This window comes from Ictalurus furcatus, chromosome 13, assembly GCF_023375685.1.
Source record: "Ictalurus furcatus strain D&B chromosome 13, Billie_1.0, whole genome shotgun sequence".
In the NCBI taxonomy this organism is placed as follows: Eukaryota; Metazoa; Chordata; class Actinopteri; order Siluriformes; family Ictaluridae; genus Ictalurus; species Ictalurus furcatus.
Genome location: NC_071267.1, coordinates 21,123,091 through 21,149,154, shown reverse-complemented (window position 1 = coordinate 21,149,154; position 26,064 = coordinate 21,123,091). Strand labels below are relative to the sequence as shown.

The 26,064-nt window shown below is 37.9% G+C and overlaps 2 protein-coding genes across 4 annotated transcripts in view; both read left to right on the top strand.

Moving 5' to 3' along the window:
* jakmip3 (Janus kinase and microtubule interacting protein 3) overlaps positions 1-5,516 on the top strand; it is a 60,936-nt gene extending 55,420 nt beyond the window's left edge. For 2 of the 3 annotated variants that reach the window (XM_053639651.1, XM_053639650.1), the window contains 5 exons: positions 993-1,070; positions 2,075-2,281; positions 3,330-3,395; positions 3,586-3,627; positions 5,232-5,516. In XM_053639651.1, coding sequence (XP_053495626.1) covers positions 993-1,070; positions 2,075-2,281; positions 3,330-3,395; positions 3,586-3,627; positions 5,232-5,267 — 429 coding nt within the window. In that variant the 3' untranslated portion in view covers positions 5,268-5,516. Of the gene's footprint in view, positions 1-992; positions 1,071-2,074; positions 2,282-3,329; positions 3,396-3,554; positions 3,628-5,231 lie in introns of all 3 variants that reach the window. The other variant, XM_053639652.1, reaches the window with a different exon arrangement.
* A 6,174-nt stretch (positions 5,517-11,690) lies between these two features.
* On the top strand, positions 11,691-24,169 carry dpysl4 (dihydropyrimidinase like 4). The gene is made up of 14 exons (XM_053640176.1): positions 11,691-12,124; positions 13,251-13,339; positions 14,594-14,778; positions 15,626-15,790; positions 16,821-16,882; positions 17,011-17,091; positions 17,196-17,264; positions 18,346-18,466; positions 19,070-19,226; positions 20,248-20,389; positions 20,726-20,896; positions 21,042-21,221; positions 21,460-21,631; positions 22,844-24,169. The coding sequence occupies exons 1-14, from the start codon at positions 12,086-12,088 to the stop codon at positions 22,933-22,935; spliced, it is 1,725 nt and encodes a 574-aa protein (XP_053496151.1). The 5' UTR covers positions 11,691-12,085; the 3' UTR covers positions 22,936-24,169.
* Positions 24,170-26,064: the final 1,895 nt, after the last annotated feature.

Sequence of the window (26,064 nt, the reverse complement as noted above, 5' to 3'; positions counted from 1 at the left end):
ATGAATCAACCTGGAATTAGACGTGTGTCTATATTGTCTCAGCGCACTGTGAAGAGGATGGTTTGAGTGGCCAAAAAATCTCTAAGGACCACAGCTGGAGAATTGCAGAAGTTAGCTGCATCTTGGGGTCAGAGAGTCTCCAAAACTACAATCTGAATTCACCTACATCACCACAAGTTGTTTGGAAGGGTTTCAAGAAAAAAGCCTCTACTCTCATCCAAAAACAAATTCAAGCATCTTCAGTTTGCCAAACACTACTGGAACTTCAAATGGGATCGGGTTCTATGGTCAGATGAAACCAAAATAGAGCTTTTTGACAATAAACACCAGAGGTGGTTTTGGCGCACACAGAGAGGTAGCCATATGGAAAAGTACCTCACGTCCACGGTTAAATATGGAGGTGGCTCTTTAATGTTTTGGGGCTGTTTTTCTGCCAGATGACCTGGACATTTTGTTAGGATACATGGCATCATGGAGTCTATCAAATATCAACAGATATTAAATGAAAACCTGACTGTCTCTGCCAAAAAGCTTAAAATGGACCGTGGTTGGATCTTCCAGCAGGACAATGATCCAAAACATACATCAAAAGCAACACAAAAATGGTTTACTGACCACAAAATCAAGGTCCTGCCATGGTCATCCCAGTCCCCTGACTTGAAACCCATAGAAAACCCGTAGGGTAAACTGAAGAGGAAAGTCCACCAGCAGGACCAAATAAATTTCTAAAGACACATTTCTTTATATAAAATTTGAATCTTTGTGTGTAATGTTTATTATATACAGTCATTTTTGACCATTCTCTTGAAGGGTGCTAATAACTCTGAAGTTGATAACACAACCTGTTTTTGAATTATTAATTAAATGTAAAAGTGTATAGCTCAACAGGTTGTATAATATTTACTGATATGGCTGGTCATAAGTTTAAATGCTCTGTTTTCTTGTGTTAAATTGTGGTGATGTCATTTCCCCTTGTATCTCTTCCTACACAGGAGCTGTTCAGTAAACAGAAAGGATATTTAGATGAAGAACTGGACTACAGGAAACAGTCGATGGATCAGGCTAATAAGGTGAGCAGGATTGCAGTCCAAAAGTACGTCATGTGTTAAAAATAGACAAGTGAATCATTTGTAAATAATGTTAAATGAATACAGCTGTCCATATTGTCTCTTTATGCCCTCTGCTGGTGCTGATTGGTCATCACGGTTCCGCACCCCACCCTCTCTCTCACTCTCTCTCTCTCTCTCTCTCTCTCTCTCTCTCTCTCTCTCTCTCTCTCTCTCTCTCATCTATTTTTCCATTTCTCTTTTTCTCTATTCTCCTTCTGTTTTTCACTCTCAACACTCTCCATCTATCATTTGTCTGTTCATCTCCTCTCATCCCTCCTACCTGTTTCTCTTCTCTCTCTCTCTTCACCTCTCGTTTCCCTCTCCTGATCTCTATTTATGTCTCTCCTCTCTTTGTCTCTTGATCCCTCCTTTTTTCATGTCTCTCTCTCTCTTTCCTCTCCTCATGTCTCTCTTCCTTTGTCTTCATGTCTCTCTCTTTTTAATCTCTCCCTGCATCTCTCTCTTTCCCTATCTTCATGTCTGTCTCTCTTCTTATGTCACTCTCGCTCTCTCTTTGTATGTCTCTCTCTCCCCTCTCTTCCTACCTCTCCCCTCCCTTGTCCTAATGTATCTCTCTCTCGCTCTCTCTCTTTCTCCTCTCCTCATGTCTCTATCTTTACCTATCACTATGTCTCTCTTTCTCCTCTCTTCTCTTCATCTCTCTCTCTTTCTTTCTCTCTCCATGCTCCTTGCATCTCCGTCTCTTTCTCTCCTCATGTCTCTCTCTCTCTCTCTCTCGTCATGTTTCCTCTCCTCTCCTCATGTCTGTCTCTTTACCTATCATTTTCTCTCTTTCTCCTCTCTACTCTTCATGTCTAATTCTTTCTTTCTGTCTCTCTGTCTTTCACTATATTCCCGTCTCTCTCTCCTCTCTCCTTATGTCTCTCTTTCCTTCTACTCATCTCTCTCTCTCTCTCTCTCTCTTTCTCTCTCTCCTCATGTCTCTCCTCTCTGTCCTCTCTCAGCGGATATTGGAGCTGGAGGCCATGCTGTTCGATGCGCTCCAGCAGGAAGAGGCGGGCGCTAAAGTGTCCGAGTTGCTGACAGAAGAGGAACGTGATTCGCTGAGGAGAGCTGTCAATCAGTGGAAGAGGCAGGTGCTTAGTGAATTACGAGAGAAGGATTCTCAGATACTCAGAGAGAGAATGGAGCTACTGCAACATGCTCAACAGGTAATCACTGCAAGATATGCTGCATTTGAAGGCAAGGAGCGGTGAGAAGAACTGAGGCAGATAGGATTAATATTTGATCTCGCTCTGTAATAGCACATTTGGCATGTCTTTCCTGTCCTGGGCTGCTTGGGGGATTCATCACCCTTCACCCAGAACTCACCTTGCCATGGGTGCATGTTCGCTTGTTATTGTTTTCATTGCCGAACGTGGTGGTGTTGGTAGTGTTCTACCCAGTGCAACAAAAATAGCCAACACTGTCATAAGGTTGGCCAGTTTGCCAGCTAGGGATAATTGTGGTCACATCAGATTTTTTGTAAATTACATTTATACGATGCACTTTTGTCTCGCACCTCCAGGGTTGACGGTTTGATTCCTGCCTCCACCCTGTGTGCGGGAAGTTTGGGAGGGGGGGTTTCCTCCGGGTACTCCGGTTTCCTCCCCCAGTCCAAAGACATGCGTTGTAGGCTGATTGGCATTTCCAAATTTTCCGTAGTGTGTGATTGGATGTGCGATTGTGTGTGCGATTGGAACCCTGTCCTGGGATAGGCTCCAGGCTCCCCCACGACCCTGTGAAGGATAAGTGGTACAGAAAATGGATGGATGGATGACCACTTGTATTTAATTACATTTTCTGAAAGTTAGCAGTGTGGAAGAAGGCTTAGCTCTGCCATAATTAGCACAATCACGTCATGTCATATAGCCCTGAAAAGCTGCCTCCTGCAGAATCAAGCTAGCGTTTCCATATATTCCCATTTTCTTTAAAATTCTTATATTTACGAATAAGAAAGCACATGAAAATGCATTGTATATTTTCAAAGCTTTTATTTCAAATCTATTTTTTTTTATACATACAGAACCTTACTAAATTTAGATTACATCCCCATCCAGAAGGGTATCACTGAGGAATGTTAATAATTGTTGAAAAACATTTTTATAAGTGCATGTTGTTTCCTTGATTAAACAAACCAACAGCAACAACAAAAACATAGTGTGATATGGAGGTTCACTCATTGCATGTATCTACCTGTGTGTTTTAATCCATACACAGAGAATAAAAGAGCTGGAAGAATGGATTGAGGGTCAGAAACGACAGATTAAGGAACTGGAAGAAAAGGTACGACATACAGTACTGTGTGTATGTGTGTGTACGAGTGCACGTGTATGCGACTCGGTAATGTCAAATCTATGTGATTCTTTCTTTCCTGAATGACTTCTCCAATTTCTTTTTCTTGTCTGTTCTGTTATTTCATTTTTTCCCCATTTCCATGTTCAGTTTTTATTTTTATTTTTGTTCTTTTCTTTAGCCTTCATTCTTTGGTCATAATTCTTCCAACAGACCAGAAATGGTGAGTACCAACAGAACTAAAACATAGAACACAAAGATTGTTTCCTTCTTCATTGAAGAAAAGTTTATTTGTGTGTAAAGCTTAGATGCTTACAATGGTCTTTCAGTGTCATTTTAAAATGCCGGTTGGTTCTCTTTTTTTATTTGATCAGTAGAAAAAAAAAAACCACCATGAAAGACTTGCATATTAATCATTATTATTAACATGTGATCTTCGATGGCAGCCAAGATTTACTTTGTAATGATGTTCTTAATGTACTTTTTGGTTTAAAACTCTATTTTCACTTTGGTGAACAATTTCTTACATTACCCACAATGCCGTTCAACTACATGCTGATAGTGATGTCAGTGGGAATTAGCCCTTTGCGTCATCTCTACCTAAAGACAGTGATGCAGCAGCACTTTAATCTGTCCTTTAGTCCTTTAATCTGTCCCGCTCTCTCACCTCCTCATCACCAGATCAGCTTCCAAAGCTTCAACTTTAATGCTAATACTGCCAGTAACACCTTCGCACTCATCATCTGTTAGACTGATAACAAGCCAAGTCAAGTCTCTGCCGGATAGTGGAAGCTCAGTGGTTAAGACCTTGGATTACTGATTGGAAGGTTATGGGTTCAAATCCCAGCACTGCCAAGCTACCATTGTCAGGTTCTTAACCCTCAATTGTTCGGTTGTATAAATAAGATAAAAATGTAAGGTGCTCTGGATAAGGGCGTCTGCCAAATGTAAATGTAACTCAGTGTGACTGTGTTGTAGTGCTGCATTGCATTCTGGATCTTTGACTCCAGTATTTGCTGTTATCCACTATATCTACTGTATATCGACATTTGATTGATTACACATCTCTGGGGAAAAAAACTACGTGAGAAAAGAAGCTCTTGTTCTTTTATTTTTAGACGCTAACAGTGAAACAGGAAATGAAGTGAAATGAACCAACAGTTTAGCACCAGAATCTCAGCACATCACAAATGAAGACACCAATGATAAAACGATCAGAGTCACACTGTGCTTGAATTCCTGAATTTGAATTTAAAAGTTCAGAACCTTCTTATGTCATAATAGTTGAGAACAGAGAAAATCTTGACGATATATTTACTAGACCCATTCGTAGTTTTTATGAAGACACCAAAAGTTATCAGCCATTATTGTTTACATTGTGTTATTTGAAGCATGAAAAAATGCTTGCGCGGACTCTGATCTTTCTTTCGTGCGTATTTACAGTAATACAGTGATGAACTTATACTAATTTATTCAACTGAGCATCATCAACATCACTCAAATACTGAAAACTCACAGAATATACATTATACAGCAATCTCAACTTGAATATTATTAATGATTAATATTAATCAATATTATTATTAACATTAATTAATTAATACATTTCAATATTAATTCATTATTAATATTGTATTATTATATTAATATTAGAGCAATTACTAATGAGATATGTTGAAGAAATTTGACAGTAAGTTAACAATGAAATTCACTCAGCAGGGTGTCCACCATTACTCAAAGCCTATAGGCTGATTTCAGTCATGTGACTGGACTGTGATCAGTTTTTCCATAGCATGGCTATAGTGAGATGTTATTTTTGTTATTTAGTTCACAGGTTTCCAGACTGCTTTCTGCCTTCTGTAATCGAGATCAACTGACAGATCCATAAGCAGCTTTGATCGGGAAGGCCAGTGATCATCTAAGACTAAAGCTGATCTCACAGCTTCGACTCAAGCGTCTCATTTGGGACCTACAACTAGAGGAATATGGTGCTCTCTGTCTCTCTCTGTCTCTCTTTGTCTCTCTCCAGTGGAGTTTTTAATCCTGCTGATCTTTGGACTCTGCTCTGTGTGACTTCTTGCATGTGGAATTCAAGGAGTCTTAAACTGAAGCGTGCTCTCCTTTCCCTGCTAAGCAGGTGGTGCTGGAAGCTGCTTCCCTTTGGAAGCCTGGTGGAATGGAGGTGTTACATTCAAATCCTTCCCCCTCACTGTTTACACTCACTCTTATTTGGTTCCCTATGGCACAAATACCAGTGCCTGCTCTCTCTCTCTCTCTCTCTCTCTCCCTCTCTCTCTCTCTTTCTCTTTCTCTCCCTCTCTCGCTCTCTCACACACACACACACACATATACACACACATACACACACCCTACGTAATGGAACTGAAAGCCAAAACCCTTGGGTTATGTTTGATTTTTTTTTTTTTTTTATGTAAAAGAGCTGTGTTTCAAATAAATTTCTCAAAAGAGAACTGCAAACGTGAAAGGATGTGCATTCTTTAATCTTGACTGAAAACTTTTAAGAATCCTGTTAAGGCGTTCGATACACTTACACGAGTCATTTCAGTTGGAATAACAGATTATGGTTTATTGTTGTTGAAAGGTGGCTTTGCTTTGCTATAGAGGGAAGTGAAAAATTTTGTGGTGTTATAACAGCTCCAGGAAAATTTCAGCACTTGCATACAAAGGGATTAAAGAGAAAAGTTAAATGAGAGGATACTGCAAAGTTAATTTTGGTGCACAGCATTAACAATGGGGCTAAATGCCTCTGGAATAATTCATTTATTCATTCATCTTCAGTAACTGCTTTATCCTGATCAGGGTTGTAGTGGATCCAGAGCTTATCCCAGGAAAACTGGGCATGGTGGTGGGAATATACCCTGGACACCCTGTGCAGGGCATCGTGCACACAAACATTCACAAACTCGTTCACTTCTAGGGGCAATTCCGTCTTGCCATTCCATCTCCTGACATGTTTTTGGAAGGTGGGAGAAACCAGAGAACATGGAGGAAAGCTAAAAATATAAAGCTCCACACAGACTGTAACTTAGGTTCAGGATCAAACCAGGGACCCTGGAACTGTGTGTATTTTATAATTACAGCCTTTAAATGCCTAACAACACTTTACTTTAACACTACAATATTTTATTAAACATAGATTTGTCTGCAATGAATAACCTTATATGGAACGCTTAACATTGAATTCTTGATTTAAATCCATATGTAAGATCTCTAATTCATGTTTCCAAAAGAGTTTGTTATAGTCCTGTCCTTTTCTTTTAGGAAGTACTTTCTCAATACCAAAACAACACAGTGTTTCTATAAAATGTACAGCAACTGGATTCCTGAAATCAGAATTTCTAATAGCACTATGTTTAGCAAATCCTTTTTTATAAGCTTTCCTTGTCTTCCCTGCATACAATAAACCCATTCATCCTAAAAAGAAAACTGAAGGGATATTTAATAGAATTACATCTATAAGTGTATTTAGAAAGTATATAGAGGTTGATACTGTTTATGTTTTGGTTTGATTGATGGTGCAGTTTAGTCCTAAACTTTTCTTTTTCCTCATTGCAGAAATTATTATTGTCAAAAGGGGGCAGCACATCTCTTTCTTAGCATATTCATTGGATTTAATATTTACATTGACTCAACTGTGTCTGACCTCCAGAGGGGAAAAATCATCATCTTTAATTCAGTGCCTTACTATATATTTAGTTATAGCTTTTTATTTTAAATATCCACGTATGGAAATGCTAGAATACGTTAATATATTTGGTTTTGCTAAATTAAAAAATACTGTACATTAAGAAGCTAAGACTCATAACAAACTCAAATGAGCTGAATTGGATATTGTGGACTTATCTGCTTTTTCCATTATCTTAATTAGCGAACAAAAAATACATTCAGTTATATTTATTTTGCATTCTGTGGAATGAAGACCCCACACCCTTTTGTGTCAGCTAAGATGAAGAATAGAAAAGATGACAGGACAAGAGAAGCAGGGAGTAGAAGTAGTCTGGTGAAATGTAGGGCTTTGTGTCTGGCCTTCAGGCCCTCAAAACTGTGTCAGTGGCTTCAAACTGAGTGAGTTCACTCAGGCGGACTGACTGCGATTGAAATAAAAGATTAAAACAGACAGGAAATCAACCAAGATTCAATTTGTGTCTTTACTCTGTGACTGGAAATGAAATGAAACATGCACTGAGGATATTGGCAGACTTAAACAGAGTGCGGAAATCTGATAGTAATTGAATATTAATATGTTCTCATTATTAAGAGTTTGGATTTTGGGTGTTTTAATCTATAATTAGTGAATGAACTTGCAGTGTTCATGTGACATGTGACTTCCTCTGCTTTGAGTCACACAGACACACTAACTCAGGTAAAAGTACTGCTAATAAAGTAGCAATAATTCACTCGAGTAAAAGTAGTGATGAAGAAAATTACTCAAGTAAGAGTAAGTTGTCTGATTTAAAACTACTTGAGTAATTACTTTACAGATTCCTCTTTACACTGTTCTACATGTGAGGAACACCATTTTGTACTATTATGATAGCTAACCAAGTAAGCAATGCTGAAGTGAACCCTGCCTCCATGATCAGCATTATAAAAAGAAAGGTAATATTAGTCAAACTTTGTTGGTTGCTTGCTAGGTTTGTTTGCTAGCTAGCTAGCTCATGTTTCTAGCTACGCTGTTAGCTATCTAGTAAAGATGCTCCTTACACATTTTCCCGAGTGTTATTATCTACAGGGTAGGGAGGGTTACAAATGGCTTCATAATAAATTTCACAATATGAAAGTAATGTAAACTGATTACATTTGGATTACTTCAAGGCCATTTATGTAAATAAAGTCAAGAGAAAAGCAATATGATCTAAAATACTTTTGTTTAGCGTTTATTTTAAGCTTAAAACATGTTAAATGTTTGGATTTGTTTTAATAAAATAAATAAAAGATCACTGTCCCTGATGCAGGTAACATTACCTCACAAAAGCTAGGGTGACCATATTCTGGTTTTCCAAAAAGTGGACATATTTTTTTTTTTTTTTTTATAGGGGGTGGGGTTATAATCAACCATTGGTGTGCAAGAAGGCAGGAATTACAGAGAAGGGTTAAAACGATGCAAACATGCACACACGTTGCAGTATTAGACCATAAGCACATCATAAGGAAACTAAAGCCGAATCCTGGACATTCTCTCAAATTTATAAATCCCAGCAGGACGCTTTTTTCAGGCCTGAAAAAGAGGACATGTCCAGGAAAAACAGGAAGTATGGTCACCTTAACGAAAGCATTTCAGAGAACAATTTGTGTTCATTTCTACCAAATGTGCATTGCGACTGGCAAGAGAGAACCAGAGCTATAATCAAGCAGCTGTCTATATTGTGTTATGTCAAAAGATTGATTTTTTTGGTTTGAAATGAAAAAAATTGCTATCCTGATAGTATTCCCATTTTGTTTTTTTTACAAAATGTACCTGTAATCTGATTACTTTTGTTTTTTGACGTAACTGTGATGGATTACAGTTAGCGTTTTTTGTATCCTGATTACGTAACGCCGTTACACGTATTCCATTACTCCCCAACCCTGATTATCTATAAGCTGTAGCAGTACATTCATAGATACAGTTTATCTCAATAAGCAATCACCACTGAACTACTAAATTTTAAGTATAATACAAAGTTTTTTATTCTGTAAAATATCAAAAGATCTGGCCAGCTAGTTAGCTCACTCAGCTACCTAATGTACATGTTACTTGTGCATGTTTCTGCAGGTTTGATGTTGAGCTATGAAATACAATTATCTTTTGAATGACATAATTTGTACATCATTATCACATTATTGTTGTTTTGTAAGCATAAAACAAATCAAACTTTGTAATGATGATCAAAAATAAATGTAAAAAAAATTACTATGATTTAATTATTCTCAAAAAAGTACCATTACAGTAAGCCACATTCTCAAGTACTGTAATGAGAATACAGTACATGTGGTTGGTTACTTTCCGCCCCTGCCCATGACACCTCTGTAGTGTTTATTATTATGTAGAGAACTATTAGGTGAGAGCTGTTTTTTTATTACATTTTGTGTGTGTGTGTGTGTGTGTGTGTGTGTGTGTTTTTGGTGTCTGCCTACTACATGTGATTGTTACACTTCTGTAGTTTACTAAGTGCTGGTGCTCCAGGGGACACATGGATAAAAACGTGCTGATATACAGTCAGCATTTTGCCAAATAGCTATGTCAAAATAGATTAAGGTAACTCTTTGGGCTCTGTGTGTGTGAGTGTGTTTGCGTGTGTGTGTGTTTGTCTGTCTGCATGCATGCGTGTCTTCATTCCTCAGGGGATGTGCTCATTTCAGAAGAGCAGTTTCCTCAGCGCCCGTACTACAGAGTGACCCAGCTTTTTTTCTGAGACGGCCTTTCCTTTACTAGATTCCATTCCACTATCTTGGAAGTTAATCTTGTGTTAATCCTGAGTGCGATGGCTGAGAAGAAACTGTCTGATGAGGATACTGAGCGGGGGTCTCTGCTCTCTGGGCTGGGCTCGAGCAGTCCCAAACCGCGGGTCATGTTAGGTGGCATGTTCTGCTGTGTGGAGGGTGCGTTTGAAAATAAAACTCTCAATTTCGAGTCGTTCAGCCCGAGCTCTGCCAGAAGACAGATTGGGAACAGACATTACTCACACATTCTCAGCGAAAGCAGCACCCACACACCAACATCCAGATCTGAGGCAACAGAGTCTCCTGGTTTATACGATCAAACCATCACACACACAACAGAGGACCAGCAGGTGTGTGGAGGGACACAGGAGGTAAGACCGAGATTTTTTGTACTTGTTTTGTTTCTTTGTTGGTTTTTGATGCAGCTCCTGTATATAGGTATGTGGGCTATTAGTATTTGTGTGAGTCATTTACACAGATAGTACTCTACTACAGATATTTACACAGATAGTAGTCTACTACACATAGTCTATCTGTATTCCTATGGATAGTTATGGGTTCTTTGCTTTCTAAATGGATTCTATTTTGAACCCTCTCTGAAATCCTTCTGTCTGTTGTACAGTTTTACATAGCATCTTTAAGCATTTCCCCAGAAGAGGACATCTTTATGGTGCTAGATGCAACCTTTTATTCTGTGTGTATTCGTAGCTCCAGAGCAACTATGAAGCCAATACAGTAATATCATTCAGTGAACAAATCAAAATCTGAAAATGCAACATAGCGTTATATGCAGCACACAAAAACTGGCAAGATTGCATTGCCTTTATGTGCAGTGTATTAGCCTACATGTAGTGTAATATAATAATAAGAAGAAGAAGAAGAAGAAGAAGAAGTATTATTATTATTATTATTATTATTATTGTGAACTTATGTGTAAAGGTGAAGCACAAGAAAATAATAAAGAAGATAAATATTTCTATATGGTAAAACTTCTAAGGTAATTATATTATTGTTATTATTTAATTGAATATGCACTACTACAACAACAACAACAACTACTACTACTACTACTAATAATAATAATAATAATAATTATTATTATTATTATTATTATTATTATTATTATTATTATTTAATTGAATATTATACTACTACTAATGTATACTACTACCCCGTTAAGGGTGCCCCCCCACCTTTGGTCCTGGGATAGGGTCCAGGCTCCCCCTCAACTTGACCCTGTGTATTATAAGTGGTAGGCCTATAGAAGCTGGATGGATGGATGGATAATAATAATAATAATAATAATAATAATAATAATAATAATAATTTATGTAAAAGTAAAGCACTATCAAGAAAATAAATAAGAATGTATTTGAATATTATGCATTACTGTATTCTACTGATGATAATAATAATAATAATAATAGTAATAATTATTATTATTATTATTATTATTATTATTATTATTATTACTATTTAATTTAATATTATACTACTACTAATGTATACTACTACCCCGTTAAGGGTGCCCCCCCCAACTTTGGTCCTGGGATAGGGTCCAGGATCCCCCTCAACTTGACCCTGTGTATTATAAGTGGTAGGCCTATAGAAGCTGGATGGATGGATGCATGGATGGATGGATGGATGGATAATAATAATAATAATAATAATAATAATAATAATAATAATAATAATAATAATAATAATAATTTATGTAAAAGTAAAGCACTATCAAGAAAATAAATAAGAATGTATTTGAATATTATGCATTACTGTATTCTAGTAATAATAATAATAATAATAACAACAACAACAACAACCATAATAATAATAGCCAGCTAATATGAAATGCATACAAGACAAGAAAATAAGAAATAGTATAACTCTCTAGGGACCACCAGGTGGTCTCACGGAGGTCCGGTAGCAGGGTGCGGTGCTCAGTAAGCAGATGGTGTTCGGCTGGAGGAGGATGTTTGAAGGGAGGAGGGGTAGAATAGGAGGTGTGGTGTGTGAGAGAGAGGAGGTGTGTGTGTGTGTGTGTGTGTGTGTGTGTGTGTGTGTGAGGGGGGTAGGAGGAGAGGGAGGACTCTGGTCGCATTGTTCAGCTCCATCCCACATTACACCGCGCTACACCCGGTACTGAAAGTGACAGCTCCGCTCCCCGGCTCCATCGCTGCTGCTTTACTGTGCTGTGCTCACACACACATCTCATCTCCAGGACCTCTCCATTCCCGGCTATGTCTTTCCAAGGCAAAAAGAACATTTCCCGTGCTACGGTAAGCGGTGTGGAGAGATTTACCGGAAACGGCGAGACGAGATGCGGCGGCTTTTTATTATCCGTGTGCAGTGATGGCGCCGGTTACAGTCTCGCGTCTAACCGCGTGTCTAGACAACCTTTACAAGCTGACAGCTCAAGAAGATAATGAGTGGTGTCTTGTCGGTTGATATAAATCGTCAGAAAATGATTTCTACATGATATTTAATGGGTGAATCTCTGCGCCATGCCGATTTTACTCGTATTTATTAATTCTAGGGGTTCATTGTGTCATACATCCGCTCTAAATCCGCCTTTCAGTCCTTTGTTATTATTATTAAAATGATTTAAAATAAACATTTAACCTGGCCTGTAATGTAAATGACGCGCCCACGTCCTAATTCCTGTCCCAGTAAATGTAAAGACTCCAGTGTGTGGCCTAGAAGTCTGGCTGTCCAGGTTTTCCAGACTTAGGAATGAGGTTTTCTTTATTAGGGTCGGAAACAGACATGCATATTTTTTGGTGTCTATAGCATATCCAGATATCAACTCAACCATGACAGAGTGGCCTTATTGGAGCTCATTTGTCAGTGGTGTGTGAATATCTGTCTTGTCTGTTGTCTCTTGTGAGCTTGAAGCATGATCAGGGCCTGTGTATTACATGCTCACAGCTGCAGGCGGGTGATGGAGATGTGCTCATGGTTGTGTTACAGTTGTGCTACACTGCTTTACCAGCATGAACTGGTATTTCCGAAGCACCCATTACCACCATTAACAAATATTTAAGATATGTGTTCAAAACACAGGCAGTAAAGATGTACTTAATAATAGAATGAGTTGAAATGCAAGCAGTGAAGCCTGGTGGAAATAACTTGTGTTGAGTTCAGGAAGTCGGCTAATTGGCTTAATGTGCTCATTTGAAGAGAGGAGTGCAGTGAAAAATCAGGGGCGTGTGGCGATGGATGTCATGATGTACAGGAAAGAGATTTGTTGGAGTAAGAGTGGAATGGTGAGACAGCTTTGTAGATGTCTTTATGTGATAAGAAGACCAAAGCTAATCATTAGAGAGCCAGTCTAATATGACTAATAGCCTATGTACAATGCTAAAATTGTGAAAATGGCTTTTTGATGTGTTTCTCAATCTGCAGAGTGACAAGATCATTATCAAAGGAGGGAAAATTGTGAATGATGACCAGTCGTTCTACGCTGACATCTTTATCGAGGACGGGACCATCAAGTACGTCTTTCTGATATACTTGTACAAGATATCCTTACATGCAAAAATCTCATGCGACATTTTATAATTGTTTTGATGTGCCGCTTCTATACAATATTTCATTATACGACAGAAACGGGTACAAAGGTGCATACATTTCCACCCTCATTAAAAATCCAGATCCTATGAATATGCAAATTAAAAATGCTCCTAACCCAACACACCCCACCCTCATACCCGTTTTTCCCAGTGTGTCTGTCATGTGTTGATCCTTTATGAATGTGGTAAAACTGCTGCAGTGACAGTTCGAGCACTTTCAGTGGAGAAATAGGGGAACCCTGACAGAATTTAATCATAAAATATTGAGGGTGGCTTTAATAATATCATTTAGGACCCTTTATGAAAAGCATTACATTGGAGTGCTCCAATGCAATTACTCTATGTGCATGTCCTTCTGTTAGTCCATCGATCTTTTCGCCCATAAATAATAGTATTATTTTTATTATTTATCTGGAAGACCTTTTTGTTTCAGCATCTATTTATATTCAGCAAATGTAACCACAATATTTACAATAATATGACCATTTTTTTTTAAATAACCTAATTGCTGTCTAGTTTTAATAATTTTGTTTCTTAAAAAAAGTTGAAAACATTCTATCCAGAAGTCTTAAAGTGAGTGTATCAAAAGTTACCTGTCATTTTCAAGTTGTAATTTCTCTGTGCGAATTTGTGAAGTTATAAAAATATCACCTTTGTCCTTTGTGAAACTGGAAATGAAAAACTAACAATGGAACAAATACATAACCATGTTAATTGTCCTGAAAGTTGTAGTTTACAGCAAATGAAGTAAATACTCTTCCCTTCATTTCATGTTCTTAAAATGTCGAAAATAACAATTCACTTTTTCTAAAATTTTATTTTACCGCACCTCAATAATCAATGGAACCATATAATTTATAGAGTTATATTTACTTTAATTATTGTTTATTGCAGTAGAATAATTAGACTGTTATGCATGTATTCATGTGTATCTTCAGTCTTTTTCAGCTTGTATAGTTAATATGTCAACCAGCTAAGAGAATTTGGCTCATTGTCTAGAATACGTCATGGTCTAGAAATACTAATACTCTAAGTATTAGTATTTCTAGACCATGCCGTATGTGTACTGCCATTTTTTGATCAACACTACAGAGCCACTCTGGAAGTCACTCTGGATAAGGATGTTGTTCAAATGCTGTAACTGTAAATGTAAATCTTCTTTCCGGTGTCATTTAGGCAGATTGGGGAGAACCTTATTGTGCCCAGCGGGGTGAAGACTGTGGATGCTTATGGGCACATTGTCATCCCAGGGGGCGTCGATGTGAACACCAGCTTCCTGACACCCCACCTGGGAATGATGCCTGCTGATGACTTTTACCACGGCACATGCGCTGCCCTGGCAGGAGGCACCACCATGATCAGTAGGTTAAAGCTGTATGAATAACATAGTAATGTGTATAGAAGAATATTAGCTAAGAATTAAATGCTCTATTATTTAAATAAGGTGTAGACAAGAAAAAGCACTAAACTGCAATGCATGGTTTTCCAATGACTTAAATGAATGTCAAGATGATTAGAGAGAAGAAGAGAGACAGGAGATTATAGGAGGCAAAATAGTCATGCAGAAATGGATGATGAAAATGCAGTATAAAAGAAAGAGAAGGGAATCATGGGGAAATAAGTGATGGATTTAAAGGGGAGATAAGATTTGATGGCACATTTTAGGCAGGTTAAAATTATTTACTGAACAATATGAATAAGGAGGATGTGACTGGTTACTGGAACAGGAGCTGTGTGTATGGGTGTGTGTGTGTGTGTGTGTGTGTGTGTGTCAATGTGAGAGCTTGCCCTTTCTCATTAAAATCATGAGATCAGGATCACAGTGCTGTCACAAAGTGTAATCCTTTTCCACTCATCTCCTGCCACAAACACTCAAATCACCCCCAGTCTGTAGTTTGATTTTGGGAACACCATAATGTGTCTTTGCAAGAAGAGAGACACTGAAAGAGTCTTAATGGTCTATAATACAAACTAACTTAACTTTAACTGCTCTCATATAGTCCAGATTATATTACAATACTCCATTTTTGCATAGTTTCTTGTCAGTCAGGATATTTGTATACCTTACTTAAGGCAAAGGCAGTAATAGCCATTAAATAATGTGTCACCACATTGTATAGGATGAAAGTAAAGCATTTCATCTCAGTAATGGTCTACGACAAATAATATCAGTGCAGTCAAATATATTTTCTGTCTTTCTCTCTGTAGTCGACCATGTTGTTCCTGAGCCTGGCATCAGTTTGCTGACTGCTTATGACCAGTGGAGGGATACAGCAGATAAGCGATCATGCTGTGATTACTCGCTGCACATGGACATCACCCGCTGGCATGAGGGAATGTTTGAGGAACTTGAAACTCTAGTCAAAGATAAAGGTAACTGTTTTCATATTTACTATCACAATACATATCAAAATCAGGACTTTGCACCATCCTGAGTGAGAATATTGAGTTAGAATACTGTAACATTGCTACGCTCTATCACATAACAGATGTTTACGTATTGTCCACAAGACACAATAATAACTGAATTTACTCGCATGAACCAGTTCAAAAGTTTACACACGCTTGATTCTTAATACTGTGTGTTGTTACCTGGAGGATCAACGACTGTTTTTATGTTTTGTGATAGTTGTTCATGAGTCCCTTGTTTGTCCTGAGCCGTTAAACTGCCCACTGTTCTTTAGAAAAATCCTCCACTTCCTACATATTCTTTGCTGGTCCAGCATCTTCTGCATATTTGACCTCTTTCCAGCAATGGCTATATGATGTTGAGATCCATCTTTTCACACTTAGGACAACTGAGGGACTCATACACAGCTAATACAAAAGGCGCAAACATTCACTGATGCTCAAGAAGGCAACACACTAGGGGGCCAGGGGGGTGTAAACTTTTGAACAGGATGATCAGTGTAAATTGTTATTATTTTTTTAAAGATCTTATTTTTTCATTTACTACTGCTCTTCAGAAGCTACATAAGATATTTACATTTTTCCCAGAAGACAAAATAATAATTTACACTGATAATCTTGTTTAAAATTATACACCCCCCTGGGTCTTAATGTATTGCCTTGTTGAGAATCGGTGAATGTTTGCACCTTTTGTAATAGTTGTGTACGAGCCCCTCAATTGTCCTCGGTGTAAAAAGATGGATCTCAACATCATTTAGCCGCTGTTGGAAAAGAGTCAAATATGTAGAAGATGCTGGAAAACCAAATAATGTGCAGGACCTGGAGGATTGACCTTAACTTTATATTTCCTCACTGTATTATAAGGCTTTGTTTTGACAAGTTGTCTAATAGGAATTACCTCAAAGCCTGTACATATTAAATCTGATCTTAAGTACAGTATGTAACATTATCACAACATTAACACACAATTAACACAATTATCTGTGTGTTTTAGGTGTTAACTCCTTCCTGGTTTTCATGGCTTATAAGGACAGGTATCAAAGCTCAGATTCACAGGTAAGTTTGATAGTCAACACTAATGTGATATGTCATGAGTCATTCAGCCAGGTATTATATACACCCTGACTGTTAGAATGAATGTGATATACAGTAACTATTTAAAGTGAGTTCTGTCTTTACTGTAGATGTATGAGATATTCTCCATTCTGAGAGATTTGGGAGCAATCGCTCAAGTACATGCTGAGAACGGGGACATTATTGAAGAGGTAATGACCAGACCATGTGGAAAATTTTATAGCTTGGGTGTAAAGTAAGGCCTCCTTACATACTGTATATTTTCTAAAAGAGATGGTGTATTTTGTGATCTCAGGAGCAGAAGAGATTGTTGGATCTGGGGATCACAGGCCCTGAGGGACATGTGCTAAGCCATCCCGAGGAGGTACACGCATTTCAAGTTACACCACTTAATATGAATAGCAATACAGACAGTGTTTAAGGATGTGGATGTCATATAAATTGCCATTTTATTCATATTTACAAAGACCAGCCTTTTCAACATTTTTATTTCACCTTGTCATAATAAGGGTGAACTGAAACAAACATAATCCCTGCAATACATTTCTCTCATTTTCAGTAGGCAAATTGAACTCATCAAAAAAAATCATCAGAATTTAAAATGGGTCAGGAAACATAATTACTAAATAGTAGAGATGCAACGATGTATCGGCCGATAAAGGCTATTTTTCATGTTTAAAAACATCCAATGATTAGGGCTAATTATATCCTGTCAATCAAAAGAGGACGGGAAAACATCAATTTCATACTGTGTGTAAAGATGATGTCTCTTGTGTGGAATAATGGCAAAACTGCAGTTTGTAAGTTCTGTAATCTCTGCACTGCTACAATTTTACACTGGGAGTGAGTGGCAGTGAAGCGGGAGTTTCAGTGTCGAGTCTAATTTTTATTTTTTTTATTCTTTGTCGTGCTGCTCGCGCTGAATTAAAGGGCCAGTACACCGTTGAAAGATTTAAATGAAGATGAGTTGACAAAAAAGTATATATTGCACAGAAAAATATATTTGTAGAGTAGTGTATTTCAAATCCAGTTAAAAAAAGTTGATAATATATATTACCAGTTTGAGGTTTAATGATGAAGTAGGAATTAATAACATTTAATAAGTTAAGAAATCTTACTTTAATCTTCAGAATTTAGTTCAAGTGTTAATGTTAAGTAGAGTAATGTGTTTTCTGTTTATGAGACCAGTTACTGTGAAACAACTTGCTGAAATGGAGAGAATAAAGTTTTTATTTGCATTTCCTTCAGAATTGTGGAATTAATTATTATTAATTTAAAAGAAGGCATAAAAGGCACAACTATCTGTAGCGGTATCGGCCGATATGACTCTGAATAATCGGTTATCGATATCGACTGAGAAATTTAGTATTGGTGAATCTCTACTAAATAGTTCATTTCTGCAACACATGCTGAATTGCTCATTGTGAGTGTTTTCTATTCACAAGGTGGAGACGGAGGCCGTGTATCGAGCCATCACCATCGCTAAACAGGCCAACTGCCCTCTCTACATCACCAAAGTGATGAGTAAAGCCGCTGCTGATGTCATCGCCAAGGCCAGGAAAAAGGGTACAAAACCCCATAGTAATTAGACGTATGGGAAAGAGTGAAGCCTCATGAAGAATCATGCAGGAACAAGAGTGGGGCAGTCATGGCTCAGTGGTTAAAGGCTCTGGCTTACTGATCAGAAAGTCAGGAGTTCAAGCCCCAGCATTGCCAAGCTACCACTGTTGGGCCCTTGGGCAAGGCCCTTAACCCTCAATTGCTCAGTTGTATAAATTAGATAAATGTAATTTGCTCTGGATAAGGGCATCTGCCAAATGCTGTAAATGTAAGAGTTGTGTCCCAAATGATGCGCTAAACACTTAACCATGTAGTCTATGAATTTTATAAGGTTATTTTTTCATTCAGCATCGGAGTCTGATAGTCCTTCCCCCTCTGCTAAGTAATTAAAGCTGCGACAGTTGAGTGCATGAAGTGTCCCACATTCCACACTTTTTTTAGTTTTTTTAAGTGCATCATCCGGGTATTTAAAGTGTACTTTTTCTATTTGGAATTTTCAGTGTGAACACACTAATCGCTCTATTTATAATACAAAATGCCATAGAATAGTGTACAAGTATGCGAATTGGGACGCACCTACTGATTAAATCACTTGCTTTTGAATACTAGGCATGGTTGTTTATGGAGAGTCAATTGCAGCTAGTCTTGGAACGGATGGGTCACACTATTGGAGCAAAAACTGGGCCAAAGCTGCTGCCTTTGTCATGTCTCCACCTCTCAATCCGGATGTGGGAACCCCAGACTACCTCAATTCCATGTTGTCATGGTAAGTCTCTCAACAGGGCTTCTGAGTGAAACAACTAAAAAATGTTCATGTGTGAGTTCGAATTCTGACAATGCCATAGCCATCCATGGCTGGGGGTCCAAGAGAGCAAAATTGTCTGTGTTCTCTGGGTGGTAGGGATTGCATTACTTTCTCTACTGTCAGTCAGAGCAACACGAGTCAATCATAGGTATGTGTGAGTTCAGTTTTTTGGATGAGCATAGACAGCACTGTCCTCTGAGTGTTCAGCTGTCCTGTGATGTACAGTTTATGACCAAAAGTATCTAACCAATCACACCAATATGTGTTTGTTGAACACTGCATTCCAGATTTAGTCCTCCCTTTGTCCTTATAATAACCTCCATTTTTCTGGGAAGGATTTCCACTAGATTTTGGAGCATGGCTATATGGGATTTGTGTCCATTCAGCCACAAGAGCGTTAGTAATTTGGGTACTGATGTCAGGCAAGAAGGCCTGGCACACAATCAGCATTCCAGTTCATCCCAAAGATGTTCAGTGAGGTTGAGGTAAGTGCTCTGTGCAGGCCAATCGAGGTATTCCACACCAACCTTGGCAAACCATGTCTTTATGAACCTCGCTTTGTGCAGAGGGGCATTGTCATGCTGAAACAGCTTTTCCGGTGAAGTGAAATCTTAATGCTACAGAATACAAAGACATTCTATACGATTCTGTGCTTCCAAATTTGTGGTAACAGTTTGAGGAAAAACCACATATGGGTGTAATGGTCAGGTGTCCACATACTTTTGGCCATCAAATGTAGCATAAGTATGTGCTAACCTTCACCCTCCCCAGTTGGTAGCTGTCGTGTGATAGGGGAGAGTTAGGTAGTAGTATATCTCAGTAACTTGAGAGATACAGGGGTAAAAATTCCACAACATTAAAGAATGTGTCGACTTCAGCAGCAAAGTATTGATCATGTCTCCAGCAATGTAACCACAGTTACTGCTTTATGTGCATGAAATGCAATTATCTATTTAATATTAATAATAATACTGTGTTGCAGTGGGGATCTTCAGGTGACAGCCAGCGCTCACTGCACATTCTCCACAGCCCAGAAAGCTGTAGGGAAAGACAACTTTACACTCATTCCTGAAGGGACCAACGGCGTCGAGGAACGCATGAGCATCATCTGGGACAAAGCTGTGGTACGTCACCTTCTCTCTTTATCGTTCTTTCTTTTTCTGGTAATCTCTATTATTATTACCCACATATTAGTGTGAATAGCATTTAACAATGCTGTTTTATGGCAGTTATCAGTTATAATTTTTATGGGAGAAATGTTTTGATGTAGATTTGTGCTTGGTCTCGCTTTGTGGTTTGTTATTCTCAATGGATGTGATACCGTTGATGTACATTGTATATATGTGTTTATGTATTGTGCTCTTTCACAATAGAAATCATACTTTGTGTTTTTATTATACATGTAAAAACAGTTTTAGTGCTATATTTTCACAAATAATATGATGTTTTCTTATCTCCAGGCAACTGGTAAAATGGACGAGAATGACTTTGTGGCAGTGACAAGCACAAATGCAGCCAAGATTTTCAACTTGTACCCTCGCAAGGGCAGAATCGCAGTGGGCTCTGATGCTGATCTTGTCATCTGGAACACCAAAGAGACCAAAACCTTTTCGGCCAAAACTCACAATCTGGTAAAGCTCACACATGGAGATGTTTTGGACTGATAATGGCCCTTGGACAACTGATGAATCCAAATCCAGTCCCCTTATTGTATTAAAAGTAAATAGGCCTGTAGTTTTATCATTTCCTTTATTTACCATGTATTTTTTTCTGCAGACTGTAGAGATGAATATCTTTGAGGGCATGGAGTGCAAGGGCTTTCCCATGGTTGTCATCAGCCAAGGCAGTATTGTTTTGGAGGATGGCAAGTTGGATGTGTTGGAGGGTTCAGGTCGCTTTGTCCCCAGGAAAGCCTTTCCAGACTACGTGTACAAGAGGATCAAAGCCCGGAGCAGGGTACGAGACTCTGAGACTTCAAGTTTCTGCACTTAAACAAGATATAAATGAGCAGAGGTGCTTTGCATTGAGTAAGGGTCGTGTTGGCACCAGCTGTCTTTTTCAAAAGTAAAACCAAATATTGCCCTCTCATGGACCTTGCCTCTTGGAGAAAATGCCTAGAAAAAACAATGACAAATTGTTACCTGGTTTTTAAATATGTGAAATGTGTGTTGTAATGATTTAAAATGTGTTGCAGATGGCAGAGGCCCGTGGTGTTCCTCGAGGTAATTACGATGGTCCAGTCCATGATGTAATCAGCATGACCAAGTCTGTACCACCGACTCCTACCACCAGAGGGTCCTCCTGTCCAGGGAAGAGTGTGGTGGGGCCAGCTAGAAACCTGCACCAATCAGGATTCAGCCTGTCTGGTAATCACTGGCCAATATTATTTGTCTTTTGTAATTACTCTGTAGTGGTATTTTTATCTGTTTACCTGATTTTGCACATAAACATACAACAATCTTAACATTACAAAAAAAATTTTTGGGTTGAGCTGGAAAAGTGATTTTTTTTTTTTTTAAGGTCACAATGCAGTTATAAATCAAGACCTTGCGATTATCAGATACTAGTTGACTGAGTGGTGGCTCAGTAGTTAAGCCGTTGAATTGCTGATTGGAAGATTGTGAGTTCTAAATCCCATCATGGCCAAGCTGCCACTGCTGGGCCCTTGAGCAAGGCTCATATCATGTTCACATAACTTGGAACTCATATAGACATTTACACATCTTGTTTTCCTCACTTAGCATGGGAGGATGTTAGTGATTCCGTTTCAACCCCTTTTCTTAAAAAAATTAATAATAATCAGCATATATCCATTTTCCCCTCACACTAACTAACTGTGTGAGCTAGCATTTGGCAAATTGAGAGCTGTCAGCCATTAAGACACGAGTATTTCCATATATTTTCCTGTAAGCCCTGTCTGATTCGTCTTGCCTCCATTCATTGACGATAAATACAACACTCCATTCATTGAAGATAGAAAATTATAACACTGCAGTCTTCTTTTACTGATGTAGTGACAAACCACTCCAAGTGGAGAATTATTTTGGGCTAAAGAAAAAATCTTCAAGTCTACAGCGCCGAATGCCCAAGCCAGGTCACGACCCTGACATCTGCCAAATGCCGTAAATGTAGTAGACTTTTTTCTTCAAAATTAGTTAAATGCCATAAATTCCGTTAAAGGTTTTACACCAAAACATTGCTTAATTGCTTTAAAGGCCTAACATGGCAACACTCATCCTATCTTTTAAAGATAAAAAGACATCAATATAAGGTTGGTAGCCACTTTAGATTATATGTTGTTAAACAAATGTCATAAAGCAGATTCGGTTGGACTTTTGTGGAACCAATCAAGCACAACACCAAAATACAGAGAATGGTATGAAGGAGTGATGCTGGGGCTGATAGTCCTAACCCAGACTGTAGATTCATGCAGCCTACCAGTGAAAGTCATGTCAGGTGATCACTGTGAACACTGAGCATTAAAAAATATAAATTGGAAAGTTCTGTGTGGTTAGAATTTAGATTAAGTATTAAATAGACAATCTATAGTGTTTTATCTAACTGTCTGTCTAATAAAGGAACTCAGATGGATGACCACATCCCCAGGCGTACAGCACAGCGGATTGTAGCACCCCCTGGAGGGAAATCCAACATCACATCCCTTTCTTGAGGTGCTTCCACCAAAGGAAAACATGCAAATATCCACGATTGGCTTCCAGTTTATTATATAACAATAATATCATGCAAGCAACATTTTATTCACAACCTTTCTACAACTTCTCTGCAAACTGCAAAGCCCATAGTGCAGCATGAAACATTTTCCAGAATGTGCAGAGTCCACATCCTATTCTGTCCTATTCTGCTTTCACATACAAGTAGCACTCATAATGTGATGGAGATGAATAGTCAATGATTGTAATGTCTGTATTATGCTGGAGGGATGACATCCTATGTTGCCTTTGAACCAGTGCTTTTCCTGTCAGATGTGTTTTGGTTTGAGACTGGATTTTTCAAGAGAGGCTCTGTGTCCATGTCTGTATTTTGAGCAAGCTACTTATAGATGGTCTTAGCTTTGTAATAAAAATAGAGTTGGTGTAGTTAAGTGTGTAGGTTAGTAGAGTAATAAAGAGCCAACAGGCCAGTGGTTGAGTGTTAAATATCCAAGGCCTTATCTTTCAAAGAAAGGAATATGTAAGAAACAGTGGACTATAATGTATTACAGGTGAAAAGTCATTGCCTTCCTTCCATTGGCATCAATTCTGTCATTTTAGTGTTTCTAATGTGAAACATTTGGTGCTCTTTAACATGCTACTGTGAAGAACAGAACACTTTCTAGCCCTTACTGTCTAGCCTCCTTTAATGTAAACCTCTCATTTTTACTTTTCAAAGGGCCTCAATTATAAACGGCCATTTTTATAGCCAAACTACACAGACCTTATTAGCCAGAAACGTTCGTATTTTTTTATTTGTGTTAAAAATTAGCTGATTTGCAAATCAGTGATGCTCCGATGAAAGGAAGCCAGTCAATAAATTATTGTTTTCTACTTTTTTCTGTGTTCAGTCTGTAAATATGTTCTATGTTCTTAACTGTGCATGTTTGACATGTTCAACCTTCAATAAACAGGTTTTTAGGGGAAATTCATTTCTTATTATTTAACGGGTAATAAATACAGACGCTGAAGTGTTTTGATGTTTGAACCTCTGCTGAATATAAGCCATGATATCAGTGTAGTGGGTTTGTTACATTTAATTGAAATATGCGAGACAGAATATATTCCAAGCACAGATCTGTTAAAGGAGCCGACAGTGATGGAAGTGTCAAGACTGAATTTTCATTAGTTGACAAGAAACAAGTGCAAGAGAGCCAAGTGCTTAAGTGCTCTTGAAAGAACTGAGTCCTCAGATTACTGGCAAAAAAAAAAAAAAAAAGAGTGAGAACACAACATGGTATCACAGCTGAAAATGGCTAACAATATACTTATTTTGTATGAAAAGCTATGAAGCAAATTGATGAGAGTTGGAGCTGGGTCAACATTTGCAACTGTGACTACAACTTCATTCATGTGCACAAAATCCACACTTTGTTTTTTTTTTTTTTTAAGTGCTCTGAAAACATTCCTTCAAATGCAACAATCTGTAGCATCAATAACAGTACCGATGAAAATCTCCAGTGTTCAGTTAAATCCAGAAGACTCAGATGAACACATTAAGTGTTAAGTCAACACCAAAGCATTTACTGTCTATTGTTACTAATATGCAGTTTTTCCTGTCTGCAAACGATTCTTGGCTTTTTCTCAGATCACTTAAAACACTACAGACAATTATTTGCAGACTTCAATCTTTACATGCTTACAGTGTTAGACAGCTCTATCAGCTCTGTCTGGGCTATCTGCTTTTTATTCATAATTGCTCAGCTTAGTGAGCTATTTTTTAATTCTCATGTTCAACAACCAGAAATAAATAACACTACTTGCTATTAATAAACACTACATAATGTCATTTTACAAAACAAAAGTTTTTATTTGGTTATAGTATTGCAATACACCAACACAACGCAATGTGAAGGGAGAAAACTACAGCGTATAGCAAACACCGGCCATTTCAGACTATAAACAGACTATAAAGCTAAGAAATTATATACTCAGTTGTGTCTGTGTCAATGCATTGAATTAGGTAGCTAGCTCTCCATACTTTATTACGTTACATTAGCTACCACTTTTTTGCCTTGTTAATTAGGCTTATAGTAAAAAAAAATACATGGTACCTGCAATTTGTCTTTATTGTTTAACCTTTAGATCTTCTGTTATGTTGATATCCGTGTTATGTTGATATCCATGAGAGCAGAGTATTTTTGTGAATTTTTGTGAATTTTTTTAACAAAAGATCAAAAGGTTAAACAAAAAAGACATATTTTCACAGACTTCTTTGATCATATTTATCTAGGGTGCCAATATTAGTGGAGAGCACTGTAGCTGACATATTCCTGCCCTCATTCCCCAGCTCGGCTATGTCTGATATGAACACTTAAAAACACATCTGTGTGCCAAATGTCCTTGGAAATGGTGAGACAGATTACAGAAGGGTTAGTGCTGATGAGAAGAGACAGGTGCATATGAGAGGACACGCTTGTCTCGAGAGTCTCTTCAGTCCGGTGTAAACACAGGCCATTTCATCACTGTTTATGTATGTTATAGTTAATCAGTGTTAGATTTGTCCAGTGAATTTTGGTTAAGCAAAGAGCATTAATTTTTATATACACTTATTAGTCATCATTAGGGATTGTAAAATGATTGCACAAATAATACTATAAGAATGGAAGATATATATTGCTTTGCCATTTAATACTATTATGTCATAATACAATATAACAGGCAGATGTATCTGTAAAATCCTCATAGTTAGTTTATATATGTCCATGCATGCAATGCCACATGACATATACACAGTTGTTTATCACTGTTCTTTGTGATTATGAAGCGAAATTAATATTCTGCATGCAGTTCCTGCCTCCATGCCCAAACATAATACTGTTTTGCACTAATGTACATTTACAGTATTTGCCTGTTTCATGCATAACTGACATCGCAAATGCAAGTGCAAATAGTTCAAAGCCATTATTATTACTTGAGCAGAGTCAGCTACAGTATAACACATAATAGATTACTGTTTCCCCACATTAACATTTCAGATTAGCATCAATGGCGTTTGATGAAATTATGCATTAGAATAAGAATTAGATGAGTGGGTTAAAGGTGAAAAAGCTTACATTTGTGAAGACACTCCTATAGCTGTACATTAC